The 18,096-nt window shown below is 41.9% G+C and overlaps 2 protein-coding genes across 3 annotated transcripts in view; one reads left to right on the forward strand and one right to left on the reverse strand.

The window, feature by feature from the left end:
• The window catches only part of WIPF3 (WAS/WASL interacting protein family member 3), a 40,038-nt gene extending 26,335 nt beyond the window's left edge, over nt 1-13,703 (forward strand). For both annotated transcript variants that reach the window (XM_050971351.1, XM_030227104.2), the window contains exons 3-8: nt 1,809-1,941; nt 2,538-2,666; nt 4,148-4,903; nt 6,501-6,647; nt 7,368-7,469; nt 8,378-13,703. In XM_050971351.1, coding sequence (XP_050827308.1) covers nt 1,809-1,941; nt 2,538-2,666; nt 4,148-4,903; nt 6,501-6,647; nt 7,368-7,469; nt 8,378-8,418 — 1,308 coding nt within the window. In that variant the 3' untranslated portion in view covers nt 8,419-13,703. The remainder of the gene's footprint in view (nt 1-1,808; nt 1,942-2,537; nt 2,667-4,147; nt 4,904-6,500; nt 6,648-7,367; nt 7,470-8,377) is intronic.
• A 148-nt stretch (nt 13,704-13,851) lies between these two features.
• The window catches only part of SCRN1 (secernin 1), a 37,760-nt gene continuing 33,515 nt past the window's right edge, over nt 13,852-18,096 (reverse strand). The window contains exons 7-9 of the mRNA XM_030227115.2: nt 16,716-16,896; nt 14,404-14,563; nt 13,852-14,161 (exon numbers count right to left, since the gene is read on the reverse strand). Of these exons, the coding sequence (XP_030082975.2) occupies nt 14,405-14,563; nt 16,716-16,896 (340 nt within the window). The 3' untranslated portion in view covers nt 13,852-14,161; nt 14,404. The remainder of the gene's footprint in view (nt 14,162-14,403; nt 14,564-16,715; nt 16,897-18,096) is intronic.

Below are 18,096 nucleotides of genomic sequence, written 5' to 3' on the forward strand. Positions count from 1 at the left end.
TATGCCACAAGTGTTTGTCTAGCTTGTGTTACACTGATATCAAATTATTGGTCACTTGCCACAAGTCACCACAAGTTGGTTATTTTAGCCTATTAGCTGTCTGGGAATCAAGACTTTGTATTCTAATAGCCTGCCTGCCCAGAGAAGTAGATCTGGGAGGTGAAGTGGACAGCTGGCATAATATGTGGACACTTGAACCCGGAAATGAAAGACAGCTGCTAGGTCTAATTTTAAACATAGCTCTTGATCAGATCCCTCTAGATCCTGCTTGTCCTGCCACAGCAAAGTCATTAGTGGGAGTAGAGAGACAAGAAGTTGAAGATACTGGTAAAGAGCTTTTGTGAGGAAGGGAATCACCCTTGTTCCAGTTATGGTATTTCCATTTTTCACAGTAAGTACTGTCAGCTTCCAGAGAAGGGGAGTGGAAATGGTTTATGGCTGGTACATGGTCTAACACCTCTGACACGGGCAGCTCTTCTGGGTCCCTGTAATGGACAGTGGGGCTCCCTGCTCTGCAAGTACGAGGCCAGGCAGCGCTGTTTCAGACGAGGAAAACGTAACAGAGCGGGGGTTTTCCTAACATTTTAAAATAGCACGTGGTTACATATCAGCCAGGTTGTAATTCCGAGTTTTTACATCAGGGCTCGGGAATGCGGCAGCGTTAGCGGCGGTCTGGAGCTCCATCTAGCGGGGCAGAGCAAATCCCGCTGGCTGGGTTTGGATTTCTTCAGCAAGTACAAAAATAACTACGAATAATATCGTACTGATAGAATTCTTCACTTGGGATTAGCGAGTTAGACGCATTATTAATGAAGCAACTAGTTAAGTGTCTTCAAGTTTCTGTTTTGCTTTCAGAATGCCATTACCAGGCTGGGTTGGCTTTGGGGGTTTTTCCAAGTGTGACGGTATTGTTCAGCTTTATTACAACTATGATGCTAAAATTAAGGGCTATGGAAACATTTCTGCTACTCGTTCTCTTTAAGGAGTTATCTAACCTCTGGGAATTTTGGAAGCAAGCAGAACATTGCTCCTCTGATGTGAAGATTTCCCTCCATTAGACTGCTGTATTAATCACAATAGGTTTAGGAATAACAGATAAACTTGCTATCTGCTTTTAAAAAATGAAACGTCCGATTTTTTTAAATATATGCTCTTTTAATATATATGGCGATAAACCTGAAGAAGTAAGAATAAAGAATAAATGTTGTTTGCTTTATTAAAGAACTTTAAACTGCAACTTGACTTTGCATTTACCAAGCTTGGTTAGGATAGAAACGTTACTAAAACAAAATTGTATTATTCTAAAGGCGTTCTGTTTAAACTGGTGTTAATCTCCAGTACAGAGTGACAGTCTAAATAAGTTAAGGATCACATTCAAATAAAAGTGCAGCATGCATTTATCTATCTCTTTTCCTAAGAAAAGTGGATAAACCAGGAATTTATTATAATTTGACACATAAAAACTTTGATGTAAAGCATTGTAAATAGCATGATAAGAGCTGACAGAGGCAGTTGGAGCTGGAGTTGTGTGAGAGAGGCCATAAAGGGCCAAATTAGGTCACATTTCATTTAAGCATGCTTCGTAATTTGCTTTCAACAGTATTAGCCTAACTAGTATTAGTTTTGTGTTATATTTAAACTTTCAGCTTTCCTGCCTCCTGCACAACCAAATGCTTCTCCTGTTGATTCGACTCAAAGGCTCGGGAGTGACAGCTACCAGGGAGGGCTTATTTCATGTTTGCCTGTGTATCCTTTCTAAACATGCATTTTTGTCTGTACCTCCCATCTAAAGCTCTTCTTGTCAACAGGGAAGCTCAGAGATACCAAAATTGCGGAAGGAAGAGCAGAAAGCACGAGACGCACTCTTGGCTGATATCCAGCAGGGAACTCGCCTAAGGAAAGTGACCCAAATCAACGACCGCAGTGCGCCGCAGATTGAAAGTGAGCGTGTGCTTCTCAGCTTCTGGGGGAGCTTTGCTAAAGCCTCGGGTGTGGGTGGAGGTCAGATGGACAGTTTCAAATTGAAGGGCAGGTTTGAAGGTCAGCAATGGTCTGCATCGTCCTATGGCTTTAGGATGCAGTGACGGGACACTTTATAAATGTGCACTGAGATCAGTGACTGTTAACACTTCATGATAAGTCTCCAACTGGTTACCACCTTAACAGGCATTGTTCCAAAATAAATAATGAATGATGAAATCCTTGAAAGCATTTCAATAAAATAATTAGGTGGCAATTGTTAGCTCTAGCTGAAGAATTGTTCCTTATTAGATTAAAACAAAAATACCACTGAAAATTTCTGGAAGCATAAGTTCAGTATTAGGCCTAACACAGCTGCTTCTTGGTGTCACTATTTGCATGAGGTTGAAGAGCACCAGAGGGTGCTCTGCTCCAAGATACAGGTCAGAGAGGGATGGCAGTTCCTGAATAACAACACAGGGTAACTTTGGCTTTTGTTGCCACCAAGCCTTAGCAGTCTCAGGGCAAGGATGAAATTATTTTCTGATATACCCTGCATTTTTCATTCTTTTTAACAGAACCCAAAGGAGCTAATAGAGATGGAAGTAACCCAGCTGTTAATAAAGGTGGCTCTCAGCCACCTCTGGGAGGTTTATTTGCTGGTGGCTTTCCTGTTCTCAGACCAGCAGGCCAGAGGGACATGACAGGTAAGGGCTTCATTTGTATGAAAGCAGAGCTGGGTGGGCAGAAATTTGGGATGGAAAGTAATTTGGGATTAGCTTTTCTGATTGATTTTTATTGGGGTTTTCTTCTGAATGCTTAATTCATGATGTGACCATGGAGGGCTCAATTAATAATGTGATTGAAGCCACCTTTCTAGATCTCAGGTGCCTTATTTCATAAAACATAAATAAAAAGCTTTCTCCACACTTGGCAAGAAAGAGATTAAATAGATCTCTGTAGCTGAGGTTTTTATGTTATTTTAATGAAAGCTTTTAATTGTGTCTTGAATACAGTATTGAAATCTGAGCTTAGCCATTTCAGAACAAATGGCAAATTCATATTTCCTTTCCTCCACTGGTGTATATTTCTATGGTATTACAGTCCTGTGTATGACTTTAAAGATTCATATTTAAGATTTTTGCCTTCTGGATTTTATAGAGTATAGCTTTGATCCAACAAGGTAATTTACTGATCTGAAAAATAAGGGTATTGTTGCTTCACAATGACAGGAGGAAGGCACATGGGGAGCCCCACTGCTGCTTTCACCTCAAGAAGTGCCAGTATCAATGAGAAATGACTTTTATAGTCACAGTAATGACCTCTGGCACTGCTGAGCAGCTGGTGCCTGCTCAGGAAGCACAGAACAAAGTAGATTTTTGTAGGGAAAGACAGAACTTGGCTCTACCTGAACGTTTTTTGCTTCCAAAAGGCAAGCCAAAGATGCATAGCACTGTGTGTGGTGGGGCTTTTGACATAGCTTCAGTGGTAGTAACTACTTTGAGTTGTTCTTAAAACTATGGCCATGCCCATCAGGCTATGCGAGTGTCGAATGAGATGCCTTTTCTGACATCTTGCTTCGTGATAAATCCTTGACATTTACTCAGGAAAAGACATTTTTTAAGTTCAAGAGTCTTCAGGCATTTGCTGTTAAAAAGGAAACACCAGAACCTGTGCCTTCCAGAAAGCCTTTCAGGCATTGCTTTTAAAAACTTGGCTTTTATCTGTGGAGCTGAGGTTTCTGTAACATTTGTGTGAATTTTTTGATCCTAAGCAGGTACTTAACTTGAAGGATGCCAGTTGATGTGTGTCATACTGCTCGTGTACTTTTCACCGGGAGTCTCAAGGCCCAGCCGGCTGTACCAGGCAAGATGAGGCTGGTGTGAAGGGCCCCAGACTCTGCAGAAAAGTTTCTTCTCCTTAAACTCTTTCATTCTGCAGAAGCTGAGGAGCATGGAGGGGAGCAAGGTCTTCCAGCACGTCGTCATATAACTAAACAGAATCCCTGGTGCCCACTGGAATGCATCACCTCCTAAGCTGCATTACAGCATGGGCAACCGGGGTGAATGAGTTTGATCCCTCCAGGTATCCACTAGGGAGGGAAGATGAAGAGCTTGCCTTTATTTCTGTTCGGTATGAGGAGTGGGAACGCAATCCGGGTGTGTAACATGTGATACCTGTTTTCCAGGAGGGAGGCCTGGGCAGCTCTCCGGAGGCCGAGCAGCATCACCCAGACCCTCCGCACCGGCGAGCAGCAGCGCTGCCAAGGCCAACAGCACCCCCTCACAGCCGGCCGAGGTTCCAAGGGCAGCTGTCCCACCGGAGCCTCCCGGCACCTCCCGAGCTGCAGCGGGAGCGGGTCCCGGGCGGCCCAGCCTGCCCGCCCCCCCTCCACCGCCCCCCGCTTCCAGCAAGCCTTCCCTCACCTTCCCTCCTCCTCCCCCTGTGCCCCCTCCGGCCGATCGCCCTGCCAAGGCGGTCACCCCCGGCGCTGTTCCCCCGGCTCCGCTGCCTCCCCCTCAGGCTGACAAACCCACCAAGCCTCAAGCAGGCGCTTCGCACCCGCCCCCGCCGCCCCCACCTCCTCCTCCTCCTCCCCCGCTGCCCCCCGTGCCCCCCGGCGGGCCAGGCAGGGCCGCCGAGGCCTCTGCGGCCGCCGCTGCGCCGGCAGAAGGAAGGGACTGTCCCCTTCCCACGCCGCCACCGCCGCCTCCTCCGCCGCCACACGCCCACCCCCCGCCCGCGAACAGGCTCTCCTTTCCCCCCTCCCCGGCCTTCAGCGGTGCCGACGTGCCCCCTCCGCTGCCCCCCAAATCTCCCCACTTGCTGTCACAGTTCCATAAGCCAAGCAACATCCAGTCGCTGCCGCTGCCACCCACCCCCGGCCCCCCTCAGCCCGCAGCCGGGGTGGAGACCAGGAAGAAGAGACCCGGCCGAGGCGCAGGTGAGAGAGGCACCTCCGAAGGAAGAAGGCTTTTACCTGCCTTCGGCTAGCGGGGAAAATCACGGAATGATTTGGGTTGGAACAGGACCTTGAAGATGACTTAGTTCTTCAAGGCTGCCTTCCAACCCAAACCATTCTATTACACTGACTGGAGAGCATGGAGGGGCAGGGATGAAGAGCACATGCGGGAGGAATACCTGTAGGTTGCACGGCTTGTGATGAATACCCAAAACATCTGGCTTTTTGAGATCCCAGGCAGTTCTTAGCATTGGGCACACATGCCTTATCGTTTAAGCTGCCACTCTTGGAAGTGACATGCTCATCAGTGGAGATGAAGTCTTAGAACCACTGGGCTGCTTCTGGCTTTTGTGTTGGCATTGATGTGTCTCCAGCAGTGCAATGGGTGGTACCTGACAGGCTCAGGTCGGGGAGCAGACTACACACCACAGTGTCTGCCAGGTCAGCAGCTGCTCATGTGCCAGCCTGCCTAGGATATCCCTCTACAGCTGTACCCATGCAGGAGCAATATTGGCAACAGCTGGGAAACACTAGAGAACATGATGAAACAGAGATGGGGCAGCTACCACCCATAGGTGAGCAAAAGCAAATCTGGCTGCAGCCCTCTGCTGTTCAACAAAGGGGAGCAGCCAGTGCCTCCTGCAATCAAGGTAGCTGGGCCAAAGGTTTCTCCAATTACTTGGGAAGTGGGGTATTATCCAGTATTTCCTTGAGTAGATGATAAAGTGAAATTATGTTAGACTCCTCTAATGTAATGAAAAGAATAAAAAAGATGAGCATGAGCCTAAATCTGTGTGGGTTTGAGAAATGGAGACAGCTACTTAACAGGGAACATCTGAAAGAGAATGTTCTGTACCATGTATTTTAGCAGCCATGCATCAGGAGAAAGATTACAGATTCCCTTTGAGATCCAGGGGAAAGGCCGTGTAAGTACAGCAGATCTTGTGGAGCTGCTTAATGCTGCTCAGAACTCTCTGATGAACTGTGTGGAGATGCCCATTTCTCATGGTAGTTCAATTTGTATGTTTTCCATAAAATTACCCTGCCTGTCCCTTGTTATGTAGGAGAATAAGCAGTTTTGAGAGGCTGCTAACTTGGAGGCCTTGGGATCCCTCCCACTCACACAACTCCTGTGGTCTTCCAGATGTAAATTTTGATGGCCCTTGCAACTCCACAGTGAAATGCACAAGACTAATGATAATTCTATTCCATAGCTGCCAAAGCGTCAGGAAATTTTCTTTTATACATACCACCTAGTGTGGTTGTTTTGTTGATTTCCTTTGCTTAAAGAGAGACTGCTTGTTCTTGTGAAAGTGGAAGGATAATCTTCCATTCCAGACTGGGACAAAACCACACTTCAGAATGTCACACTTTTCTTAGAACTGGAAATGGAAGGCCCCAGCCAATTCCAGTAGCCACTTGAATTTACTACTTAATGCTACAAATCTGTGGCCAGGCTTGGGTATGTTTGCCCCACATAATGCATTCTTTCTACACCCCCCCCCCCTTTTTTGTGTAGTTTACTGTTGGGTTAAGTCATGATGATGCTTATATGCTGGTCTCCTGGTTTTTTTAAAAGGAACTGGTGCTGGGAAGCTGGTCACACCTCCACAGCCACCTGCAAGATCCCCAACAACTGAACTTACAAGCAAGTCTGGAGTCTCAGCCTGGGCTACAGCTCATGACCCCTACACACCACTTAAAAATGGAAATATGCACATCATTGGTAATATCATTAAATTAAATATTTTTTCTGTAGTTAATAATTTTAGAACAAAAGCCTGTGTGTGCCTCAGGTCTCAAAAACTCACTCAAGACTTTGTCCTAGCAATAACACGGTAGAATAATGGAAACATTTTTGTACAATCTTATACAATTATAGAAAATTAGGCTTTTTCAAAAAGGATTTGAATTCAGTCAGTAGAAAAGAAAAGCACGCGCTCCCTGCAAAGTTACCTAAAAATATAAAAAGTTCCCATAGTGTGCTTATATTACCATTCTTCAAACCAGATCATGGACATTTAGAGGTTTCACTCCTATAGGGCAAAGACCAGAAAGAATTACTTTTGTGGTCTGATGAATTGACCATTCATTCTTGTTTACAGCTACATGTCTTAAACTACCTCTATTACCACAATACCATCAATGCAGAAAACTGGAACAGTAGCCAGAAGCTTAACTTCAGTTTTAATAGCAGGCAGTGATTGCAATTAAGGCAAAAAACTTTGATGGCTCACAGAAGTACTCATCAAGATGTTTTCTACAGAATGAGCCACTATCAGTTTCAGGAGAAAAATCAGCCAGCATTTTTAATAGAAATTACTTGTGGCAACATTGTTGGGTTTTGGGGTTTTGGGGGGTTTTTGGGGTATTTTTGTTTGTTGTTGTTGTTGTTTTAAGTTTCTCTCCAGCATCAGCTAATGTTTATTTCCCTGACACTTGACAGATGACTTTGAATCGAAATTTACTTTCCATTCTGTGGAAGATTTCCCTCCACCTGATGAATTCAAACCATTTCAGAAAACATATCCCAGCAAGATACCCAGAGGTAAGTGTGTAAACATGGAAAGATCTGATCATTATCAAGACATTTAAAAATGGGGATGCAAAATAAAGAACCGAACCAGGATTAGCATAACTGGACTGCTAGCACGGGCACAAGAGGGGAATGGGATTTGTCACGGTGGCAACAGGGACCAAAGATATAATGAAAAGCACTTAGTTACTTTAGAGTCTTAGCTAAAAACAAATGATGTGGCTGGACGTGCCGCCTGTGTTTTTAGATTGCTAAATTTGCAAAGCCTGTGGTGTTAAAAACAGTCATGTTGGAAAAACAGACTTGGGCAGCTACTGAGTTTGATTTTTTTGTTCATTAACTCGTGAAATCACAGAGAAAGATTACATGATCCATGTCTTCGATTATGTATTTTGATTTAAATCCTATGCATGGTGCTTTACACACCTGAATAACAAAGAGACTTAGTACCTGAACTTTGTCAGGAAGTGATAAATGGCTGAACCTTGCTTTATTTTTTTTTCTTCCTTCCTTAACTTAGTAACTTAGAATCGGGTCACTCTTGTAAGAACAGTTCAGCTATCCAGTTTTGAAAATGGGTAGTTTAAAAGTGCCAAAAGACCTTATGCCCATATTCTGCTTTTTTATAAAACCCAGTTTTCTGTGTTATTAGATCTCCAACTTTTAATTAACCTTGTTTTTTTGTTGTTGTTTCCATGCTAAGGTACTTAGCATGACTATTCATAGCAGCCTCAGTCAGGCTAAATTGTCTGCTGTATATTCTGACTTTTTACTGAAGGGCTGCAGAGCACAAGCAATATATGTGTGTATGTATGTAAACATATGTATGTATATACGAGGGGTAGCAGATAAATGCAGCATCCCTGCTATATAACTGCATCCAAAAATACTTATTTAAAATCTGTCCTATCTATTTACAGATCCCTCTAAAAATCCTCCATTAAGAACACACGTGAGATGAGAAGAGTCTTCTGATGTTCTCTGGACTAGTAATAAAAAAGAAGATCAAGATAATATATAAGACAGAAGGGGTCCCTCTTGCAGTGATAGACTGTACTTGATTCACAAGTACTGCAATATTAACATTTCTATAAACTGTAAAACAATATAAACTATACCTTTTGAACTGGCCTACATACTACAGGAATGTTAGTACAGGCTTTTAAATTACTGTATATAGGTGAATATTTTTTAAGCAAAGCAGCATAAAATTTAAATTCTTTGTAGTGTTGAAACAATTCTCATTCTTATTGTGCTGACAATATTACCTCAGAATGTTTTGTGCTACGTGCCTGTAGTTCTTTTTTCTCCTTCCATCATAATTTTTGAAAATTCTCCAGTTATTATTTAGACATTTTTTCAATGAACTGTCAAACGAATATGCTATCTTTAGTCTGTTTTCATGTTTCTTCACTTCTTCCATTCTGCCTGGCCTCAGGTTGCAGCAGGATGTCACTTTTATGAAGAGGTGGGCCCACAACCCTTTTCCCATGAAGCATGAAGAGGAGATGCCAAGGAGCTGTGGCTGCTAATGAGCCTACCTCCTTAAGATTACATATCCTTATAGGATAGTGTCTGAAGAAGCCCAGCTGGGTAGGGTGGTCATGGACTTGACAAAGATGACAGGACCTGGACCTTTCCAAAGTAGAGGAAAAGAAGTTTCTCTATTGTAAGCAAGAAAAAGAAATGGTGTGTGTGAATACATGTGCCATGATGAGTGTATGTAAGGACACATGTCCTGTCTTTTCCTGCTGGCAAAGTGGGTATTTACATTTTCTGTGACAGATTGCCTTTACCCAGCAATTACAAAGCCTTTGGATGAGGAGTCCAAAACCTACATTTTAGAGCTACTACTATTCGCTAGCAGTGAAGGTTCATTGCCCAAAACACACCATGTGGAACACTCAGCCCCAAAGTGGTTGTTGTCTCAAATAGAGTTGGTTGGGAAAAGTAACAATCTAGCAGCAGACAAGACTTGAACTACTGCTTTTAATATTCAGACCTTGGGTAAGGTCTTTGGGTCACAGATGTTCAAATCTGGTCCTAAGATGTTTATTTCTAGCATTTATTACCCTTATTTTTGTGCATTGGGAGGAGTGGTGCCAGGGAAGTGTGAGGGGAGTGATTCTTCCCCAGTGCAAAGCAGACATGGCCATGCTGAAGAGAGTCCTACAAAAGGCCACAAAGGTGATGACGGGGCTGGAGCATCTCTCCTGTGAGGAAGGCTGAGAGAGCTGGGACTGATCAGCCTAGAAAAGAGAGGCGATCTCTCCAATGTATGTAAATATTTGAAGGGAGGTATAAAGATGGACCCAGACTCTTTTCAATGATGTCCAGTGACAGAACCAGAGGAAATGGGCAGCTGCAACACAAGAGGCGCTGTCAGAACATCAGACAGCACTTTTTGACTGTGCAGGTGACTGAGCCTTGGAACAGGTTGCCCACAGACCTTGTAGAATCTCACTCCTTAAAGATACTCAAAAGCCATCTGGACTTTGTTTTCAGCAACTGGCAGTAGGTGACTCTGCTTGGCCAGGGGTGTTGGACCAGATGACCTGTAACCATCCCTTTTAATCCCAACCACCCACTGAATCCCCTTTTTACAGCTTTTCTGGGTTCCTAGACCTGGGTTACAGCAACCCAAGGCACTGTTGGGGGCAGAGTGGCTGGAAATCTGCCTGACACTACAGGACTGGGGTGTGCTGGCTGAGAGTGGCTAAACATGCTGAACAGGGGCCAGTGTGTGCTCAGGTGGTCAAGAAGGCCAACAACATCTTGGCTTGAGGAGGTTCAGAGGGGACCTTATCGCTCTCTTTAACCCAAAAGGACACAATACCAATGTGGGGGTCTGTCAGTCCTCTCAAGTAACAAGGCACTGGACAAGAGGAAATGCCCTCATGCTGTGCCAGGAGAGGTTTATATTTAATTTAGGAAAAACATCTTCACCAGAAAGGTGGTCAGGCATTGGAACAGGCTTCTCAGGGAAGTGGTGAAGTCACCACTTAATTGCTACAGGTATTTAAGACTTGTAGATAAGGCACTCAGGTGATGCCTCAGGTTTTAGCTTCTACACATTTCAGATTCTGTACTGCTTTAGGGTGCAATTCTGAGCTTCATATTAGGGGATAGTAAGTTCTCATCATAGAGTAGGTAGACAAAGGACCTTTGGTCCTGGGGACCAAGGACAAATGATTCAAATTTCAGGCCCAAGAGTGTAAACAACAGTGGAATGAAGAGAGAAAAACAAGAAGGATGGGACTTCATAATCTAAAGCTATAATTGGATAATTAACTCCCATATACTAATGGACCAGAACTTATAAAAGTGAGAGACCTCATGACTGGTCATCCACTTTGTGACCATTTTGGGTTCATCTTTGGTGTAGTTCTGGCTGGGCTCTTGTACTTCCCAAGGCACATCCATTGAGGCCTTCTAATAAATACCTACTTTATTCTTTAACTCCATCTAGTCTCTGTTCTAGGTCTTCTTCACAAGGCATCACAGGGACTTGGTTTAGTCGTGGACTTGGCAGTGCTGGGTTAACAGTGGATGATCTCAAGAGTTGTTTTTCAGTGTAAATGATTCCATGATTCACCAGCCTGAAAAAGAATACTGCTGTTCCAGGATGAGTCTGGTGCTAACAGCCAGGCTATTACAGTTACGGCATTAATTTATATAATTGCCATCAAGTCCCCTCAGTTAAAGATGAAATAATGTTATAGATCACTGATCATCTTTCCCTGTGGTGTTGCCTTTGAACACAACTATTTGGAAAAGACAGGTAACTGCATCTTTACATCCCTGCTTTTTTCTTTGTTGTTACAGCAGCTCAGTTATACTGTAACTATTCCCACACACATGCACATTCATGGTGTGAGATGGTGTAGGAGTAAGAAGCTCTTCACCCATAGAACTCCAAGAAAGCAACATTAGTTTGCTTTTAGTTTTTCTAGCCTGTTGTGATAACTTGTTGTACATCATGTGAAAAGAAAAAAAAAAAGTGGTGATGCTTTGACCAATAGTGTCACTTACTGTAGCTATCTGATAAATATGCATGAATGTAGTAACAAGCAGGGTCAAATCTACATTGCTTCTCGAACAACTGGAAAAGTTCAATACTGCTTTAAAACCTATTTTGTTATAGTATTATTAAAAGTGGCATATTGTTGGCTCTCATTTATTCTGAAATTTGTGTACTGCTCTGTAGTAAATACTTTCCTAAGGATTTTAAAACTAATTCTAGACTACCTGCCGGCAGATATATAAAGGAGAAGAAAATTTTACTCCATTTTTTATTATGGTTTGGGTATTTTAGAAATAAACAGCATCTTTCAGGGATGAAATGAGAAATCCTGTGCCTGTTTGCTAACATTTCTGAAATGTTTTCATATATTTGTCATTCAAGATCCATTGAAGCAGCTGGAGATACAGAGGATCACGCTGGCTGTCACCCTGAGGCAGCTGATCCCACAGGTCCCAGTGTGTTCTTCCACTGTGACACACCTCTGTTCAAGACCACTGGAAATACTAAGACCATGCAGTTGCTCTGGTTTCTACTAACTGCACCCAACCATGTTGCTGTACCACAGCTGGTTTTGGTTTTTAAATGCACTATACAACTCAAGCAAAATCAACATACTATTAGAAAATTAATACCTGGATCACTGTGCTCAAAACAATTTATTCATTCTGTCATATAAGCAGTTCCACAAAAGGACATAAATGCCCATGAGATAATTGCAAGTTTTGCTTTCTTCTTTCTTAAGAAACAGGCAAATAAGAGACATGTTTTTAACAGGAACACTCACTTCTTTCATCTTGCCTCCCTCCCAGCTCTCAAAGATTAGAGATCATGCAAAATAACTGTGAGAAGTGGTACATCCTAATTTTTGTCCTCTCACTGGGGCAATCATTTTATTCTTGTTCCCTGGTTGTGCAGAAATACCCAGCTACTCCTATCAGGAGATGTGATTTCATGGGAAATCCATTTACTTCAGTTATGGGCAGCTGGAAAAAGCACAGGTCTCTTTCAGTGGGCTTCATCCCCTGTAATGTTCTCTGAAATCAAGTGTGCTTCTTGCAGTCACAGCCCCTCCTCTGGTTACCATACAGAGCAGCTAAATTTTAGAGTCTACTTGAATATTTCCTTCTCCTATTGTCTACACTTTAAAATACTTAGACACAGGAGTTGGTCCTGGGATTGACAGCATGGGAGGATTTCATTGTGAATGGGAGATTACTAGGTAGGCCGCAAGAGAAAATATATTCTTCCTTGTTTTCTGTAAGTGAAAAGGGCCCATGTTTTCTTGTCCAATTGCCCTTTGTCATATAAGACAATAGCAAAGTAATGAGTCTGAATGGAACAATTTCATTTAAAAAATCCTGAGAATGCAGTGTGCCAATATGGCAATGACTATTTCCCTGATGCACAACTCTTACAGTTTCAACTTGAGGTGTTTCTGCTTTCTAAGGAGCTTTTACTTCCTCAATACCTGTGGTTCTTTAGCATCCACTTTCTCAAACAGTGAAGGATTTTAGCTCCATATGTTAACTTCCACTTACTAAAGACATGGACATCCTCTTTCAACCTTCTGTATGAAAAAACCCACCATCCAGCTTCACTGGACACAGTGTTTACTGGTTTAATTCTCTGTGTGTGCCCTATCTCACTTGAACAAGAAGAAAATACAATGAGAAGCAGGTCTGCCTGTAGGACTGTGGAAGAAGGGAAGCATGCTGCAGCAGAGCACCTAATGTAAGGAAGCATAGGACAGCCATTTCTAAGCCTAACCAGATGGATTGCCACACCCACCAGCAACTCACTGGTACTAAAGGATTCATCAGCCATGTGTCTCACAACAGAGATAACTAGGAACTGCTCGGCAGTACAGAGGCAGAAAGATGGAGAATAGCCAGGTACTTATCTATGTCCAGCATCTATTCCTTTAAAAAATTCCAAATCTGTAGCTGGTATATAAATCTGACACGTTATTAATTGCATCTTAAGAGCCAGTATGTGTAGATCTCTATGGCATCCAGGCTGGCTCTGCACTTCAGGACTCAGTTCTGGAGCAGCAGCCAGCTGCACTACAAACACAAGCTGGCTGAGGTCAAGGGCAGAACTTAACCTGGGGACTGAATTCTGATAATGTGTACAGGTATAATGTCAGGTGCTGAGTTACTGCAAACAGATATGGCCATACGAGGCCAGCACAACACGGTCAGGAGCCAGAACTTACCTTCCTGCCCATCTCAAACTGTGATTTCAACTCTACCATTTCAACTCTGTATGAATTAGCAAGAAGAGAAAAATGCAAGTCAGCTTTGCTGCAAGCCTAGTCCTGAGCAACAGAGGGACAGATTGCTTTCAATGACAATATGGCAATTAGCCTGATGAAGTTAAATCTTTACTTTAATTGGTTGCCCAACATACATGATTTAACATTCTGTACTAAATTAGCCAGCATGCACACAGTAATTGGACCAGTCAGTGACTTTCTCCTTTCACTATATACATACACAAACAGGAACACCACAAGATTGGACAAAGGAAAGCAATTTGTTAACTGGATACAGCTAGCAAGTAACATTTTTTTCCTCTATAAATGTTTTTTTCCTGCAAAATCACAAGTGTGAAGACTTTCTTTCAAGGCTTGAAGAACGTTGCAGTCTTCCAGTGAAAAGGCTAACAATAGCCACTGTAGCTGAAATGAGATAAAATTTGTTGAAAATCCATTCCAAGCAAGAGTGACATTGAAAAAAAAAAAATCACCTGCAATGCAGCATAGGGAAAAGGGACTTTGGAGACAAGCTGAGCAAGTAGAAAGATGGGTTTGAACCCAATTCTTAACATCCTCAGCTTAGTGTAAAGGAGGAGGAGGTTCAGAATCAGATCCAACACTTCACATTCACTGGTAGAGTAGTACCTAAAGAATCATTTGCTTACTTTATTTGAAGAACTTTAGTTCTGTGTCAACACAGTCATAGAAAAGATCCACTACTTCAGCTGGATCCAGAATCTCTGTACGAGAAAGGATATCTTCCATTGCTTCTAAACCTTGTTTTTCAAGGTCTAACATAATCCTCATCAGTTTCTGGCCTTTATCCTAAAGGCATGAAACAACCAAACTCAGTTAACCAATAAACAGGCTCATGAAAGCATTTTACTCTTTGTTACAGAGATATTTTCAAATATTTTTAAAAAGAAGAAGCCTTTTTAAGTACAAACCACTTCTGTTATTAGTTATTTTGGATGGCCAAAGGCTAAAAGGAACAGTCCTGGACATTTTGTGCATAAAGAAAAATAATCAAAAAGGAGTTGCTAAGTTTAAAGCAAAAAAGGAAGAGGGTGAAAGATGGATAGAGGAAAATTATACAAGGCTTGTACATATAACAGAGGTAAAGGAAGTTCTTAAGCTTGTAATCCCACTAACAGAACTATGTGAGAAGACTGGAAGCCCTAAGAATTGTACAGGTTGTGGTATTTGCACGTGCATCCCACAAATCAACACCTGCAAGATGATGACTAGATCTGAAATGATGTGTCATGTAACAGTGTTAAGACTCCACATCCCAGGGAGGTCTTGTGTGCCATTCTAATTTACTGCTCTTTGTGTTTCTAGAAAATTTACTCCTGGAAAAGGTGTGATTTCATTTTATCCAGACGTTATTTAAACTCTGCCTTTTTTTTTTTACTTTTTTTTTTTCTTTTTTTTTTTAATGGAGAAACGCTGCTTGTTTTGCTTGCAGCTTTCAAAACTGAGTTTCAGGGGAAACCAAAGTCATTTAGAATGAGTGGTGGTTCTGAGTTTTTATGGGTTTTTTTTCTCAGCATTTTGTCCAGAAAGAGTAGGGCATCTCATCTAAGGTTTAGGCTCTTGGATGGGCAGCTTTCATAGCGTGAAACCTGAGTAGAAAATGCATTTTCTTTTCTACCACAACTATTGGTGTCACACTGTGGGGACTTTAACAGGCAAGACTCCACAAGATGCTAAGATGCCTCTTCCAGGTCTTCCCTAAGTCAACGTCTTGCATAATGGTATGAGAGCCAGCAGCACATTAAAACAATGTTACCAGAGGCCATAGATTTTAAATTACACCATTCCAAGAAATTAAAAATCTAGCCCAAACTGCATTTAAATAATGTTTTTACTAGCACAGGTCATCCTAGCTTCCTTTATCAATAGTGGGTAGGTCTGAATGTTGTTATGATCATAGCAAGACTCTGACCCAAGCAAATACACACAGAGGAAAATTGTAGAAAAGCAAGTCCTCTGTGGGAGTTCAACCCAACTATATGAGGGTCCTGAATACCCATAAAAGCTTGACACAAAGCTTGTGCCTTGGTGATCTTTCCCTCTGTTTCACTTCCTTAAAACCACTTATCCAGTTTCTGCAGTAGTTGTAATTGCAAATGTTGAGAGGTTACTGAACTAACTGCCCAATGACACCAAAAGTTGTATCTCAACCAAAGGTTGTATCTCAAGTTGTATTTTCAATCTGGAAAAGCAATACAGAATAAACTCCTTCCTGACTTTACTTATTCCAAAATTATTTGTGTAAGAGATCTTCAACAGTAAGTTTTTACCATGGAAGGTTTTCAGCACTGCAAAGTGTCCTTTCTCCTCATATGGCATTTTCAGTTAAAAATTAACAGAAATGCATTGAATTGCAAAACACAAGACTTACAAAACTGTCATGTGCAAATTATTCCTTTCCAAACTATGCAGTTCTTAATCCAGCATATGATTTAAATCACAACATTCCTGCCCTCTTCCTAGCACATAATTCTGACACCATGTTGCACTAGGATTCAGTGCTCTAATCACTAAAAGGACTATATGCACAGTGGGGATTGAACAAGATAATCAGCTTAACAGTTTGACTCTTCATTTTGTAAAAGTGATGGAGCAGAGCTCTACTCTCAGGACAACAAAAACTATGCAGAACAGTTTGTCCTTCAGAGGGCATCATTATTCAAGCTAAACTCACAAGGATTCTAAGAATATTCAGAGAATGTTTTTCAGTGAGTGACTGTGAACTAAGGTATGGAGTTGGGAATCTACACTGACTTCTATTCAAACTACACACCCATAATCTCAGTTCTATTGTTCAATTTTAGAAGCCTTCTCCATAGTCTCAAGTCAAATGTAATATTCTCTTGAAAGTCTGTTCCTTTCAGCACAGAAAGCCAAATACTCTCAGTATTCAGGGTTCCAACAACTTCAGTTCTTTAATTCCAGGTCCCACAGCTCTTACCTGATCGCTCTCCAGGAGAGATCGGGCCCATTCATGTGCCTTGTACAATTCATGCCTACGATCTGGTTTCTCCTGGAATCGAGGTATCTTTTTAGCAGGATCATCATTGCCAAAAGAAGGAGACTGCACTTTTGGTACTAATTTTACATCATCAACAAAAATAAAGGGTTTAAATATGGACCTGAAAGAAATGAGAATTACTGCTTGCAGTAATAAGAGACATCTCATATATGTTATTGAAATGTTCACTAGGTTATTTTAAAACAACACATACAGAGCAGCATAGGTAATTCATCTACACTAAGCATGGGTAAGGTTAGAGACTTGGTACTGGTCAAGCAAAACAAATCTACGTGCTTTAAAAGAACTGGGTTTGGCAATTATTGCAAAAACTTATTACCCCTTTTACCTATAAGATTTTCTGGTGTCCTCATGCCAGTTCTGCCACTTCTTTAGAAGAGTAGAACTGATTTTCTCCTCCAATTTTTTTTTGTAACAAATCTCAACATTCAGCCTCACATCAGTTCTTCTCCTCTGTTTCCACTGGCATCTCTCCTCCTCCTTCCAGATTTAAGTTTTATTAAAATCAGCAAAAAACACTTGCATGGAGCAGGAAAGATTACATATCTTGCTCAGTATCAGAGGATTTTGCATATCAACAGCAGCACTTTAGTATTCTTCTTCAAGAGCTGGGAGAAGACATGGCTACCAATATTGTGACATTTCTCAACCTATTTTAGCACTGAATTTGGATCTAAACTCCTAAGAGAGACAAACAAAAAACCCCACCAATACAGAATCTTCATTCCTGAGAAGCTGAAAATAAGTTTTGGCAAGGGAATGGAACAACTGCCTTCCTTCTCTTTAGATACAGAACAACAAAGCACCCTGCATTCTGCAGTGAAGAACCTGCCAAAAGTGAAGACTTCTGCAACACACAATTAATAACCACTGCCTGTGTACAGTCAGCAGGTTCAGTGCTGCAACCCTTTTCCATCAGTGTCACAAAGCCTTGCTGACTAAGAATTTACGTGACTCACTAGCTGCATTTAAAATAATTCTTTCTTAATGCATTACAGTGTTGAATAAAGCAAGAAAGGTCTCTAAATAAGGCTTTTAAAGAAGGTTTTTGACCTTGAAATGGACAAAGATCCCAACAAAATAATTTGGAGCCTTGCTCCTTTTTATCACAGAGGATTTGCATCAAGTCAAGGAAAAGTTTAGGTAAGCAAGTTTAAAATTGGCACTTAACCCTGAAAGTCTGAATTGCAAAATGCAAGGTGGGTGGAAAGTCCCTTTGGCATGGATGACTTCCACAACCCTCAGTAAAACCTAATGATTGCTACCAGTCCTCTGACAGGAATGACAGTCAAAGAGTCAA

Source organism: Serinus canaria, chromosome 2, assembly GCF_022539315.1.
Source record: "Serinus canaria isolate serCan28SL12 chromosome 2, serCan2020, whole genome shotgun sequence".
Lineage (NCBI taxonomy): Eukaryota > Metazoa > Chordata > Aves > Passeriformes > Fringillidae > Serinus > Serinus canaria.